Source organism: Lygodium microphyllum, chromosome 11 (genome assembly GCF_053477565.2).
Source record: "Lygodium microphyllum isolate KBCC chromosome 11, Lygodium_microphyllum_v1.1.10, whole genome shotgun sequence".
Lineage (NCBI taxonomy): Eukaryota > Viridiplantae > Streptophyta > Polypodiopsida > Schizaeales > Lygodiaceae > Lygodium > Lygodium microphyllum.
This window is the reverse complement of record NC_141145.1, coordinates 140,310,707-140,326,397: the sequence shown is the minus strand read 5'-3', so window position 1 is coordinate 140,326,397 and position 15,691 is coordinate 140,310,707. Positions and strand designations below refer to the sequence as shown.

At 50.7% G+C, this 15,691-nt stretch overlaps 1 protein-coding gene and 1 long non-coding RNA gene across 4 annotated transcripts in view; one reads left to right on the top strand and one right to left on the bottom strand.

Moving 5' to 3' along the window:
- Positions 1–15,691, bottom strand: part of LOC148029441 (uncharacterized) — a 176,440-nt gene that overhangs the window by 119,092 nt on the left and 41,657 nt on the right. The window contains exon 2 of the long non-coding RNA XR_015692428.1: positions 589–636. This is a non-coding gene — a long non-coding RNA (uncharacterized LOC148029441). The remainder of the gene's footprint in view (positions 1–588; positions 637–15,691) is intronic.
- LOC148029442 (uncharacterized) overlaps positions 1–15,691 on the top strand; it is a 155,496-nt gene that overhangs the window by 119,325 nt on the left and 20,480 nt on the right. For 2 of the 3 annotated variants that reach the window (XM_087688257.1, XM_087688256.1), the window contains exon 8: positions 512–833. In XM_087688257.1, coding sequence (XP_087544383.1) covers positions 512–833 — 322 coding nt within the window. Of the gene's footprint in view, positions 1–511; positions 834–927; positions 1,761–15,691 lie in introns of those variants that run through there. The other variant, XM_087688258.1, reaches the window with a different exon arrangement.

The window sequence follows — 15,691 nt, the reverse complement described above, 5'->3', positions numbered from 1 at the left end:
ACACTGGTGACGAGCAGGGCGCAGGTCGCCCAGGCTAGCAGGGCAGGCAGGAGATCAGCGCACTGGTGGATGAGCAAGATGCTGGCGAGAGACAGGATGGCACACAAGCGCAGGAGTCCTACAGCAGGCCGCAAGACCCGTCACACCATCGCTTCTCTCTCTCTCTCTCCCTCGTAAAGGTGGTTTTTTAAGTAGACCCAGGAGAGGATGTAAAATCCATATATAGGTGTATAATTTTGCAATGGCCTAGAAAATGGTTTCAAAGAAATGTCTACAATAGATTTTTTTCTTTTTGGTATATCCATCAAAGAGTAATCAAATACAATGTGAGATGCATACCGATCATTTACTAAATTAAATACTTAAGGGTGCCCAATTCCAATGAAAAAATTTGTAATGTATATTGTTGTTTGATGCCAAGAACATCCCAATTTCAAATCACGCTCCAATTCGTAAATTAACCCCATTTTTAAAAATACATTACTCTTACATCACAAACTCGTTTCTGTAGCGTAACAACGGACGTGTGTGAAGCAATGAAAGACTACGAGAAAAACTCCAACAACTCAACCCTTACCAAACTTTTACCTTGCCTAAAGCCACGGCAAGCAACTCAAGCTCTCAACACAGCGAAGTCTGCCATAAAGAACATGATTAGTCAAATGAACGGTGCAATAGATCTGGTCAATGAAAGAGAGGAGATAATGCAACAAACAGGAAATGTGTCCTATAGGTTCAAACTAAAACATTTTTGTGACCCATATGGACCACCACCAGAGTATCAAGATTCAAAATGTGCAGTCAATGAGAGCAACTTTTCCACCTTTCAAACTGTGAGCAGCAAAAACCATCTAACTCTCTCACATGTTTAAGTGAAATTTTACTTTCTTACATTCTAAATTTGAAACTAATATAACTTATAGCCAGATTGTAGAAACTCCCGCTCATTAATGAAGCTGCAAGACTGGCATTGCCAAATTTCAGGATGATATATTGCCTGTAAGGGAGGAGGATCGTACAGTCCTCCTGAACCATTCACATTGGACAGTACATATGGTGCACTTTGGTTTTGCAGTCCGGGAAAATGGTTGTGTACCAGCATGCAAGAAAGAGTGCCGAAGAGATATTGCAGAGCAAATAACCAAGAAACTTTCCAGAGATCATGTACTAGGGCACGGGGGACATCAGGATTAGAAGCCTCAAGGATGGAACAGGATTTAGAGTCGAACAGGTCCTGAGAGCCTTTTGCTACAAACTACTTCAGGGATCCCTTCCAGGTAGAGCCTCTTATGGATAGCTATTTGCTCATGCCCGTCACGTCGCCAGCTGCCCCGCTCCGTCTGATCGCCCGCCCCAGATCGATTGCGCACGTTCGTCAGCGCCGTTTGTGAGCTCCCCCCGCCCCCCCCCCCCCACGCTGACTCCCCCCCACCCGACAGCTCGCAACAGCCACCCCGTCATCTCTCGCAACTGCCGCCCCGTGTCTCCAGCCGCCCCACCTGCCTGTCTTTCGCCCCCACCCTGACAGTCCGCCCCTCCCTCCAGATCCTGCCATTTCTCCCCCACCCCCCATGTTTCCAGCCGCCGCCTGCCCGTCTTTCGCCCCCCCCCCCCCCCCCGGGGCCATATCCTGCCTTGTCGCCCCCGCCCTGTCAGACCGCGCCCTCCCCGCCTACCAGTCTTTCCCCCCCACCCCCGAGCTTGCCCTGTCTGCCCCCCCCCCCGCCCTGTTGCCCCCGCCATATCCATCCTCTGCCCTGCTGTCGCCCCCACCCCCGGCGCACTGCCTCCGTCCGCAGTGTTCAATACCCCCCCTGCCAAAAAACAAAAACAGCAGATTCCCCCCCCCCCCACTCGCCATTGTTCCTCCCCACCCTCCAATTGTTCCCTCTATCTGCAGCAACTCCCCTCCCCCCCCCCCCCCCCCCCCCAGGTAGCACCGCGACGTGATTGGTAGTCTCTCAGAAGGGACACGCAATGGAAACCTCTGGTCAGACGCCGGCTCACTCAGCGAGTGCCCCCCAGTCAAACACCTTGCGTGTTGTCCTTTCTAAGGAACAGCTCTTAGCCGTCCGAGCTAAGGAGCTGGAGCTAAAGGAAACAGCAATTTATGGCCAGGTAGTAGAACACTCCCCAGCCAGGGCCCAGCTTCGGGATTGGCTTCACTCCACACTGCGAATCGGCACAACGCAAATCGTGGAGACGGTCCTAATGGGCCAAGGGATCTTCATGGTCAAGCTCAGCTCAGCAGACGCAGCTCAAGAGTTGCTTGCCAGTTTACCATATGCGTCCACAAAGGGGGTCATATGCATGGTCCCTTGGTATAGTGGCTTTACAGTGGAGGCATTTGTACTCCACAACAGGTTTCTTTGGCACCCGGTCACCCTTCTCTTCCCCGGCTTGGCAATAGAGTATCGCCAGTTGGTGGAAGACTTTGGACGGCTCTTCGGCACTATCCTTCCCACGTCCTTTGCGGATGTAGTGACAGCTGCAGGAATCTCGAAGGTACGGGTGGCAGTGAAAGAGGTCAAGAATATCCCACAGTTCCTAGAGATTGAGGCGGGCGAGCACTACTTCAGGCAGCAGGTCATTGTGATGGGGCAGCCAAGGCAGTGCCTGCGCTGCCACGACTTTGGGCATTAGGCAGCAGGTTGTACGCGTTTCGGAGACAAGGTGGCTCCGCCGACAGCCCTGCAGGTGGACGTTGACGGCTTTACACGGGTCCAGAGAAGACAGAGAGGGGGACGGCGGGGGGGCGCAACCAGCGTCTCAGACCCGGCCTCGGTAGCAGGGAGCAGGTGGGCGTGCGATGCCCCCTCAACAGAGCACTCCACAGCCCCCCCTCTGCCTGCTCCACCCGGCAGGACTTCAGCCCCCCACATCCACCACTCGTGCCACAGACTACCTCTCCTGAGTCCCCACAACCCCCACACCCACCTCCCTCCACATCCCATGCCCCCCCCCACTGACCCTGGCCCACAGCCCCCCACTTCCAGGACCACCAGTCCCCCCCCACACCCGCCATGTACTTCCGTCCATCTCACCATCCCTCGATCATCCTCCCCCTCACCACCTCCCGTACCGAGCACCCCTCCTGATCCGCACCTGGTTCAGGCGATCCCCCCCAGACCCACCCCCCCTCCTCCCACAGGAGGTGATGAGCCACACACGCCTACATCCTCTTCGCACCAGCAGTCCTCCCCCTCCCATACAGCCACCAACTCATCCACCCCTGCCGCCCATCACACTTTCCCGAGACAGGCACGCCTATTGCCACAGGAGTTCTTCCGCAGTGGCCCATGGTCCTACTTGAGAGTTGTGGAGCGCGGAGAGTTCCCACTACCTCTAGAGGTGGGGATCTTCATGGTTCGTAAGTCAAGGAGGGGCAAGGTCCATCTACTAGCACCACCGGATGGACCAAACTGTGCTTTTTTTCTTCAGTCCTCTCACTCAGGGGAGTGGACGATAACACAGATAGAGGAAGAGTTGAAGAGTCAGGTGGCAGACCACATCTCCCAATGGATGGGAGAAGGACTAGCATTGTTTGCACAGCAGTGACCTGGTTGCATGATGGACATTAACTGGTGGGCTGATGCTGAGGTCCCTCACCTAAGCATTATCTTTCGAGCCCCTCCACAGGGAAGCCACCGAGGTTCCTGGAGTACACCGCCAAGATTGGCAGACACGTACTGATGCAGGAGGATATGGATTGGGCGCCGTCACATAACAAGCACTGGGCGGAGCACAGCATCACGGAGCCTTTCCGACGGACCTTCTGGCGCTGTCTATGGGACAGCTGGAGGCCGAGGAGAATATCGTATTTTTTATGGCTGGTGGCACATGGAGGCTTGGCGGTGGGAAGCTGGCTTGCCCAAATGCAGAAGGAGGGAGTTTGTAAGTGTTGCACACAGCAGTCTATGGAAACCCCAAAGCACTACCTTTGGTCGTGTGAGGCGGCATAGCTCGTGTAGAGAGGAGTATGCCGCATCCTTCGTCGCATAGCACGCAGCCTTGGATGTATCTCTTGGGGTGCTTTCTGCTGGCAAGCGGTCAGCCAGGGCCATCACCTTCTGTATGAGGCCGGGATGCAGGATACGATATTCATTATCGAGGCAGGGTCGTGCGCAGTGGTGGGTTTAGAGGTTCTACCTATCCGCTAGGTACTGGAGCCCACAGCAGACCGCTCTGAGGTATGGGAAATCATAGGGAGTCTTACAGGTTGGCATATTTGGAAGGCGCGGTGTCAAGTGGCTTTCGGCGGAGAGAGACTTTCAGTATAGGCGACCTTAGTAGAGCTCTGGACCTCCGCCATCCACTCCCTTCGAGGCCGATGGAATCAAGTGCAGGGTGAGTCCAAGGCTCGTCAGGAGCTCCCAGGTCATGTCATGTGCACTTGGGGCAGCCAGGACCTGTTCTTCGTGATGCAGGCAGGCAGCCCCAGATGGCAATACACCTCCCCTCCATGGCTTCTTGCCCCTATCTCCCCCAAACCGCCTTGAGAGGCTTGTATATATGATGTATCTGTGACTTTCACCAGCTCCAGCTTGGTCTGTTGAGCATGGGCACTTCTTTGTATTCGGGTCTTTTCTGAAGTAATATAATTAGCCACACTTTATTTGCCAAAAAAAAAAGAGCCTCTTATGGATGGAAAGGGAGCAGGTCTGATCAATGTCCCATGGTGTGTCTAAAAGCCTTTTCTTGACTGGAGCTACACACTTTTCTATGTGAAGATGTGTGCTCTGAGCTTGCTTGTCAGATTTGGGAGGTATCTCGTTCCCTATATGGAGAGCATTTCAGCAATTTTTTAGACAAAGCAGATGTTGGCCTCGAGAACTTATTTTTGCTTCAGAAACAGGAGGAGAGTTAAAACATAATAGGAGACAAACCACATTTGACAATGCTACAAAGCTCTGACCAAGTTGATTAATGTCTGATTGAAGTCAATTCTTACAAACAGAGCCTGGCCAAGTTAGTCAATGCCCATTGAAGTCAATTCTTCTTCCAACCTCACTCTACAACATGAGACGCTCACACCCTTCAGTTATCCTTCTCCAAGACTTTGAGAATTTCAAGTGGATGAGGACTTCCTTGAGGGACTCGTGACCTACAAAAGATGAATATTGAATCCTTGGTGTGAAAACCTTATATAGGTCTGCCAGGAGAACGCTAGTTATTGGTTGAGCTACTGAATAGCATTTTCCCTGGCAAAGGTCGTTGCACCGAGGATGCTGTTTAGCAACACACATTTTCCTTTTCTTTGCAGAATCCGTGGTATACTTCTTGAAATCCAGGCTTTGGCTCCTTACAGTTCTTGTATGAATCACTGATGCATGGCAATACTGATGATATAGCTCTCTAATGAATCACTTGGTTTTCTCACAAATCTAGGCTCTTTGTCAGAATAAGGCATTTGTGTAGATTTTAGATGGATTCAATGAGGCCAACTTGTCTATTGTCTGGGCATTGAGGTTGGCCCATTCCCCATCAGCAATGCATCCCATTGTTTGTTTCCATGTATAGGGAGCTCACTAGTTGTAGTTTCCTTAAACTCTTGCTAGTGGGGCTGGACAAGTGAGCTTGCTGAGTGACATTTTCTTAACAGACCTCTAGGTAGGCCAATGTATCAGTCAAAGGCTGACTTTTGATAGTCAATGGCAGCTCAAGAGCTTTGATGGTCAAGAAAGTGTTGTGCCCACTACTTTTTCTGTTGCCTTCTTTTGGTGTTTCTCATTAAAACAAAGTTTGGCAGCTTGAGAGGCTTCTTTGCAATATTTTGTGGGTTGAGAATGATAGAGCTGAAGGGTAGTGGTTCTCTTGAAAGTACGAATAAGTCTAGCTCTATAGATGCAATGCAACTTCTTGTTGGCCAAGCTAGTAGTTAGAAAAAGGCCAGCATTACATCCTTGGACAGCCAAGATGGGTGCCTGCAGCATTGGTCACAGCCTTGGGTCATCACATTGTGGCCGAGTGTGAATGCACCATTAGGTGCAGCATTGGTCACAGCCTTGGGTCACATTGTGGCCGAGAACAAAGTTGAGCAAATGACTCTTTAGTGAATGCATCAACTCCCATGTTGCATTTGGGTGGTGTTTTTATTTAATTACATATTCCAGATAAGCAGTCCGATAAGATTGTTATGTCCTTTAGTCAAGAACCAATTCAAGTTCAAGTGGAATGGATATCTTCTAGTCATGGGACTTCCTCAATGAGGGCTGTCTGTTCACCTTGTCCCAAGACTTACATGGAACACAAGATAAACTCAAATGTTTGGAGGTAAATCAAACTGATAAGATACACTGCTTATCTTCTTGTTAATTGGGAATCATTCATGGCACCTAAAAAATAATTCACTACATGTACAAGTGCTAATTGCATTGGTGACTTTTGCTACCTTCAAGTACATCATATCTTCCCCTAGAACTCTCAACGGGTACGATTTTAGTTTGTTTTATCATGGGTTGTTTTAATCCTTTTCTTTTTATCATTAACATCTCTTGCATATCATGCAAGAAGTGTATTATGATTGCATGTTTACTCTTTTGAGTTCAATGGCAATTTGTGGTTTTAGCTCATAAACATGAATAGAAGTGTATTATGATTGTATGTTTACTCTTTTGAGTTCAATAGCAATTTGTGGTTTTAGCTCATAAGCATGAATAGACTATAAGTATGTCACCCTCTGGAGCAAGAGCTCAACGCCCGTCATGTCGCAAGCTCCCCCCCCCCCCCCCCCACTCCATCTCATTGCGCCACCCTCCAGATCGATCACGCCCCCCCGCTCCATTTGATCACTCCCTCCTGCTCTGTTTGATTGCGCCCGCCCCCAGATCGTTCGTACCATCGTGAACGGCCGTTTCGTCAGCTCGCCCCCCCCTTACGCTGAGTCCCCCCCACCCCAATGGTTTGCGACTGTCCGCCCCGCCTGCCCGTTTCCCCCCGGCTCCCAACAATTCGCCTCGCCCCCCTCCCCCCCCCCTTGGCACACTGCCTCCGTCTACGATCTCGGCTCCATCCGCGATGCCCAATACACCCCTCCTCCCACGGCCAAAAACAACAGCTTCCCCCCCCCCCCCCCCCCCTTCACCATTGCTCTCCCCACCCTCCAGTTGCTCCCTCTATTTGCAGCAACTTCCCTCCCTCAAGTAGTAGCACCGCGACGTGATTGGTAGTTCTCTCAGAAGGGAGGCGCAATGGAAACCTCTGGTCAGACGCCAACGCACTCAGCAAGTGCCCCCCCAGTCAAACACCTTGCGCGTCATCCTCTCTGAGGAGCAGCTCTTACCCGTCCAGGCTAAGGAGCTGGAGCTAAAGGAAACAACGATTTATGGTCAGGTAGTAGGACATTCCCCAGCCAGGGCCCAACTTCGGGACTAGCTCCACTCCACACTACACATCGGCACAGCACAGATCGTGGAGACGGTCCTAATGGGCCAAGGGATCTTCATGATTCGGCTCAGTTCGGCAGACGCAGCTTGCGAGTTACTTGTCAGTTCACCATATGCGTCCACGAAGGGGGTCGTATGCATGGTCCCTTGGTACAGTGGCTTTACTGTGGAGGCATTTGCACTCCACAACAGGTTTCTTCAGCACCCGGTCACCCTTCTCTTCCCCGACCTGGTGATACAGTATCGCCAGCTCTGGTGGAAGACTTTGGACGGCTCTTCGGCACTATCCTTCCCGCGTCTTTTGCAGATGCAATGACAACAGCAAGAGTCCCAAAGGTATGGGTGGCTGTGAAAGAGGTCAAGAATATCCCACAGTTCCTAGAGATTGAGGGGGGTGGGCACTCCTTTAGGCAGCAGGTCATTGTGACGGGGCAGCCAGGGCAGTGCATGCACTGCCATGACTTTGGGCACTAGGGAGCAAAGTGTACGCGCTTCGGTGCGACGGCGGCCCCGCCTATAGGCCCATAGGTGGATGCATACGGTTTTACACGAGTATAGAGACAACAAAGAGGGAGATGGCAGGGGGGACCGCAGGGAACTCCTCAGACACTGCCATGGCAGGGTGATGGAGAGTGAGCATCCCCCCCCGGCAGAGCACCACGTGCCCCCCCTCTCCTCACCCTGCCCGACAGGTCCACAAATCTCCACATCCACCCCCCACAGAGGCGTTTTCGGCCGCATCACCTGAGAGCCCATAGCCCCCCCCCCGCTCCCCCTGGCCCCTCCCCTGACCCTAACATACATCCCCCCCCCGCCCCCAGAGACACGGGTTCCCCCCCCCCCCCCCCACACCCACCGGGCACCTCCGCCCCTCCTACCATCTCTTGACTCTCACCTCCCCCCCCCCCCCCCCCACCATAACCCCCGCCCTCCCACCCCTGATATCCACCCAATTCAAGCAACCCCTCCCTCTCCCATTCCTGTCCCCCCCACAAGAGAGAAGTAGCCCCAGACGCCGACATCTTTCACCCATTGGATCCCCAGTCCCTCCTACCCCCTCACACAACCACCAGTTCATCTGCCCATGCCGCACGCCACACTTACCCGAGACAGGCGCAACTGCTACCGCAGGAGTTTTTTCGCAATGGATCGTGGTCTTATTTGAGAGTTGCAGAGTGCGGAGTCTTCCCACTACCCCTAGAGGTGGGACTCTTCATGGTACACAAGGCTAGGTGCAGCAAGGTCCATCTACTAGCAACATGGGATGGACCAAATTACGCCTTCTTTTGTTAGACCTCTCACATAGGAGGATGGACGACGACTCAAGTAGAGGAGGAGGTGAAGAGCCAGGTGACAGACCACATCTCTCAGTGGATGGGAGAAGGGGGCTTGACACTCTTCTCCCAGCAATGGCTAGGCTACATAATGGACATCAATTGGTGGTTAGGGACTGAGGTTCCTCATTTGAGCATTATCTTTCGAGCCCCCGTGTAGTGGAGGGCACCAGCAGATGTGATTGAGTGGCCCCTGGCACAGGCGGCCCGTTTCTACCAGTGTATGGAGTCTCGCCTCTCAGCTTGGTTGATTGATGCCTTGGTGGTACCACCAAGCATATCCATCACCCCCATGGTACATCCGAGGGCTACCATGGGGGAATGGAGTTCACCATCTAGGCCGGCAACGAAGCGCATCCGCATGCCTCATAGCTCTTCTTCTTCGTCTGCAGCGTCCACGCCGAACAGATGTCTGTTCGGTTAGTCATAGATCTCCCCATGAGTTTACACCTTGCATCTTGAAACGTGAATAGCCTCCACTATAGTGGAGCATGCAGATCCAGGAAGTTGATTGTTCAGCAGGAGCTGCAGCTTGCCCTTGCCGGTCGGATCGACATCTTACTTCTACAAGAGCACAAGCTCACCCCACCCAGGCTCAGAGGGTAGGAAAGGTTCCCCGGGGCAGCTCGCACACCTACTGGGAGCATGCCATCGGAGCCTACGGCAAGAGCAGAGGCGTATGCACCTCTATTGGCCCGAGTCTCACTGCCTGTGTACAAGACCACGAGACAATAGTGGCAGGGAGGGTTCTATGGATCAGACTGGATATTGGGGACTCATGCCTTGGGGTCCTCAATGTCTATGCCCCTATTGAGGTTAGGGCACACAGTAGATTTTGGGTGGAGATTGCAGATGGACTCCCAGAGGTGGACTCTTGGATCGTTGGAGGAGACTTCAACAACCTGGAGGCTTTAGAGGACCAGCAGGGCAGAGGCAGAAACTACCAGGGCATGATTGGGGAGGAGCAAGAGGCATGGGAGGTCTTCGTACTGGCAGTAGAAGCACGTCACGCCTGGAGAGATCCTACCTTTCATAGGAGGGAGAGGTCGCTGGACTTCTCTTTGGGATACAGGCGGCTAGGTGGTGTCTTGCTGGAGAGGTTGGACAGGTTTTATGTGGGAGAGTGGAGATGCTCTCGTGGAGGTCAAATTGGGCAGTTGGCAGGCACCACGTTGTGCACGATGCTCCTGGCACTTGATCCTTCAGCATCTGCCCTTGACACACGATCCTATTAGATCCCGGACTCGATCTATAGGAGGGAGGAGATGATGAGACAGATTAAGCACATTTGGACTAGGGAGTGGGGCAGGAGGGACCAGATCGCAGAGGAGGTTGCAGAAGTCCTAGCCGAGTCGAGGAGCATTTGCAAAGAGGCTGGCTCCAGACAAGCCAAGCAGCAGAGCTAGGAGGAGGAGAGAGCACTTCGGCAGGACCTTGCAGCCATGCAGAGATTATTACAAGAGGCACTAGGGGATCCCACCCTCCAAGTGAAGGAGGTGGGCGCGCGAGTTGCCATTGCTGGCCTCAAGGACAAGCGCTCACAGTTTTCCTTCCATGCCTCAGCAACTTTCTGGGCACGCAAAGGGGACACGATGTTCAAGGAGTTTTTCCAAGTGCACCAACCTCACACCTCAGGAGTGCAGATACGCAGCCTTCAAGATCAATATGGGAGGACTCGTTCCAGCCCAGACAAGGTAATGGAGATTGCCACCGACTACTACAGGCGCTTGTTCCAGTAGGAGACAGCCTTAGCTACGAAACAGCGATGTAGACAACAGGTTTGGAATCACATCCTGTCCCTCGTCATAGAGGAGATGGGACGCTTTCTCCTAGCCCCCTTCACAGAGAAGGAACTCGAGGAGGCCTTCCATACACATTCCATACACAGGATGGGCAGAAATGCCGGGAGAGGATGGCCTCTCTAAGGCGTTCTTCACTACCTTCTGGGAGGTGGTGAAGGACCCCCTACTGATGGCATTCCAGGAGATCTTCACTTCAGGACAGATGCCAAGGAGTCTCTCGGTAGGCCTTATCAGTCTTCTCCCCAAAGGGGGAGACAAGTTGGAGCTTTCCCAGTGGAGACCGATCACCTTATTGTTAGTGACCTACAAGACACTGGCAAAGATGATTGGTAGGCGACTACGCCTTGTGCTTCCAGACATTATCCATGACACACAGACAGGCTTTGTCCAGGATAGGAGCATCCTCGACAATGTATTCATCTTCTTTGAGGTGACAGAGTGGGCCCAACACAGTGGGCAGAGACTGGTTGTACTACTAATCGATTCCGAGAAAGCTTATGACAGGGTGGACCGAGATTTCCTAAAGGGAACCATGGTGAGGTTGGGTTTCCCCCAGGCTTGGATTCGCGGGGTCTCCGCACTTTACAGATTGGCCACTAGTAGGGTTCTCATAGGAGGTAGGCGGGGGGAGGAGTTTCGGTTGGAGAGATCGGTCCGGCAGGGTTGCCCCCTGGCCCCGTACCTGTTCCTACTCTTTGCAGAGGCAATGTCTCACTTCCTCAGGTCTCGGGTGAGCGGACTATGCAGGCTCCGCCTTCCCGTGAGGGAGGAGATTGAGCTGCTAGACTCAAAGTATGCAGATGATACAGCGCTCTACATTGAGGATGATGCGTTGATGCTGGAGAGAGTGAGGATAGCTCTTGAGGTGTTCTGTTCTGCAACGGGAGAAAAAATCAACTGGTGGAAGTCGGTTGGTTTTCTCACAGACTCAACGAACTCTAGCACTGAGTGGGGCATCCACTTGGGATTCAGATGGGTGAGCAGAGAACAACAGACCGTCCGTCATCTAGGGTTCCAAGTGGGACTCGACATCACTTCTACCTTGACTCTATTCGGAGAAAGCTGACCTATTGGAGCATGGCTTGCCTCTCACTAGCAGGTCAAGCCCTCATGTTGGTGTTTCTCGTCATCCTCAGGCTTGATACATCGCCTCATGTTGGTGTTTCTCGTCATCCTGTGCAAGGCAGCTGCGCCAGTTGGTGCAAAACTTCTTGTGGTCCGGGTCTACCAGCTCCAGGGATTTCAAGGCCAAGGTGGCGTGGGCGACCATCATATAGTATCATTCAGAGGGAGGGCTCGGGATCATAGACCAGAGTATCAGAGCATGGCCCTCTTGGGTAAGCTAGTTGTCCGTGGTCTCACACTAGGAGGGCAGACTTGGAAGGTACTACTGCAGGAGGGTCTTCAGGAGTGCAGACTGAGGCTCGGTGAAGAGTGGAGGCCGTCCCTGAGATGGATCTTCACATCAGCCCAGATCACCCCCCCAGATCACCTTTTCCTACGCAGCTTGCTCCGAGTGTGGCAGGGCCTCTGTAAGGCCCTGATACAGAGTCTCCCAAGCTACCAAGAGGAGATAGACCGTCAACTGGTGATCTGGAACCCCCAGGTCAAAGATCAGGATGGGGCTCAAATTGGCAAGCGGCCCCAAATCTAGTGGGCTATGGGTGGAAGGCCGGCCGGCTTATACCATAAGGACATGGCGGTGGGTGTATAGGTTGGCGAACGAGGAGGTATTGCGGCGAGCATCAGGCTGCCAGAGAGGAGTGGAGCTAAGGAGAAGGCAGATAGATGCAGCAATTCCTCAGGACTAGCTTGCCCCCCCCTATACGAGAGCCGATAGACCCCAGGGAGGTATGGACTGCTAGGTTTTCTCCAGCAGGCATCCCCCTCTAGGTGGCAGGGAGAGTGGGCGATGCTCCACTGGGGACCTTCTTCACCGTACAGGAGGGGGGCGTCTTGCTCTTGACAAGGGGCAGCAGGATGAGGAGATCGCCGTCCCCGCATGGAGGAGGATCCAAGTGACTGGCCTGCAAGGGAAGACATGGCATCTGGACCCCTTTGTCTTCTAGGAGGAGCTTAGGGAGTGGCGCCTTTGGATTTGGGAGGGCAGGCCACTTAATGAGCTGGAGTGGGATCCAGAGGAGTGGCTATGGCCAGCCACTGCTATCGCCAAGAAGCCATCGAGACTCCTGGAGTACACTGGTAGGATTGGCAGACACGTACTGATACAGGAGGATATGGATTGGGCGTTGTTGCATAGTAGACACTGGGCGGAGCATGGCATCACAGAGCCTTTCCGATGGTCCTTCTGGCACCGCCTATGGGATAGCTAGAGACTGAGAAGGGTATCATATTTCTTATGGCTGGTGGCACATGGAGGCTTGGCAGTGGAACGGTGGCTTGCCCAGATACAGGAGGGAGTTTGTAAGCGCTGCACACAACAACCTTTGGAAACCCCAAGACACTGCCTTTGGTCGTGCGAGGTGGCGCAGCTAGTGTGGAGAGGAGCAGGCCACATTCTGTGCCGCATGGCTTCTAGCCTGGGATGCATCTCCTAGGGAGCTTTCCGTTAGCAAGCAGTCAGCCAGGGTCATCAGCTTCTGTATGAGGCCGGGATGTAGGACATGATATTCATTATCGAGGCAGGGTCGTGCACAGTGGTCGGTTTGGAGGCTCTACCCATCCGCCAGGTACTGGAGCCCACAGCAGATCACTCTGAAGTATGGGAGATCATAGGGAGTCTTACTGGATAGCATTATTTGGAAGGCGCAGTGTCAGGAGGTTTTTGGCGAGAGAGACTTTCAGTACAGGCAACTTTAGCACAGCTCTGGACTTCCATCATCCACTTCCTCCGCGGACGATGGGATCAGGTGCAAGGTGATTCAAGGGCTCGTCAGGAGCTCCGTTGTCATTTCATGCGCACTTGGGACGGCCAAGACCTGTTTTTTGAGATGCAGGCAGGCAGCCCCAAATGGCGTTACACCCCCCCCCCCCCCCCCTCCATGGCTTCTTGCCCCCATCCCCCTGGACCACAATGAGAGACTTGTACATTTGATATATTTGCAAATCTGCATCAGCTCCAATTAGTCTGTTGAGCATGAGCACTTCCTTGTATTCAAAGATCTTGTTCCTGAAGTAATATAATTAGCCACTCTTTATTTGCAAAAAAACAAACCATGAATAGACTATATTGTATAGCCAAATGTTTAGAACTATTATAAGCAAATTCAATCTATGGAAGATAGTGCTCCCACTCTCATTGAGGACGGGAAATATATACCCACAACATATTCTCCATGGTTTATTTTGTTCTTTCAATCTATCCATTAGCTTTGGGTTGTTCTAAGGAAAACATAGATGAGTCTCTAGTCTTAGTTTTTGAAAGACTGTTTGCCAAACATGGCGAGTGAACTTAGGGGTTAGTGCATATTTTGTTAGGCATACCATATAACTTTTGAAAGTTGTCAACAAAGAGACTCATCGGTTTGTAGCTTTAACAATCATGCTTGTCGAAATGAACCAAGCCATTTTAGTCAATTGGTCTATGACAACCTAGATTATATCATGGCTTTGATTTATCCAAGGTAAAACCACTACAAATCCCATAAGATACCCCACTTTTTATCACTAATATTTTAGAGGATGTAACAACCCTAATTGGCGTGCCATTCAAGTTTGTTGGGCTGACGCTATGGGTCACTTACAAATGTAAACTTTCACAAAGGTTTTCATGTGCAACCGATAAAAGATCTCACTATAACGGAGTCCAAAGTCCAATGTATACTAGGGTTTTCTACACTTAGTGCATCATGCCATATCTGAAGTTTTCTTACAAATATCATTGTCCATGAGTACGCACACTTTTCCTTATTTAAATAGTTAATGCAACCTTGATGGAATACTTTTCCCTTGTCTTTCTCTACAAAGCCAGCTCATAGGAATCCAAACTGCCTATGTTTTTGGACTATGAGTTTCATCTTGGACTAGTTGCCAAATCACACCAAACTAAGGATTTGATTGATAGCACCCCTATAGGGAAATATAGAAATTAGTCAAGATTTCCATAAAAGAAAAAGCATTGACTTCAAGGATCCTACTAAGAGCGTTGCAACCTTTTAATTACAACTATACAATATGTACACTTTGCCTTATTTAAATAGTAATCCAACCTCGATGGAATACTTTTCCCTTGTCTTTTTTTGCAAAGTCAACTCATGGGAATCCAGACTACATATGCAACTAGGTTATGAGTTTCATCTTGGACTAGTTGTCAAATCACACTAAAATGAGGATTTAATTGCTATGCCCCTTTAACAAAAGATAGAAATTATTTGAGATTTCCATAAAATAAAAAGCATTGACTTCAAGGATCCTACTAAAAGGATGGCAAGCTTTTAGTAGTGATGCCTTTATGGTAGTGAATCTTAAAGTCAAACTCCTCCCTAAGTTCTATCAACCTTACCTTACACCTTCAAAGATTGGATTGATCACAAAGGAATTTCAACAAGTGGTGGTCAATCCAAATAATGAATCAATCATCGTATAAATGATGATGTGAAAGCATACATAGATGATTTGCAAAATTTCGTTCTCATGTGCTGTAGCATGTCCAAGTATTGGTGAGCTTATGGCTCTCGAATGTGATAGGTCAGCTCTCTTGATATGATGCAACATCCATAGCATAATCATTGGCATCCATGTTTACCTCGTAAGGTTCATCTAACAATCTACAACATTGGTGTAGTCATAACCAACGGTTTCACTATTTGGAAACATTGATTGAGCTCACTAGTCTAGACAATTAGAGGACTTTGCTTGTTCCTTTACTATAAGTGATGTAGGACAAAGGCATTGATGCCATGAAAGTTGTAGAGACTTTCTTTTATTGGCCAAGTTTGAGACACAATGTAGATGCATTTATAAGGGAATGCATAGTATGCGACAAGGTCAATTTTGATCAACAAAGGCATTGGGTTTGTTGCATCCTTTCCTGATTCGAGAAAGACCATTGGAGAGCATTGCTATGGATTTTATATTTGACCTTCTTAGAACACCAATAGGAAATGATAACATTTGGACTATAGTTCCAAGTTCAGCAGCAAGTCTATTTCATTGAGGAAGAAGACAAAAGTAAATCAAATGGCAAGATTGTTCGTGCAAAATATATTCA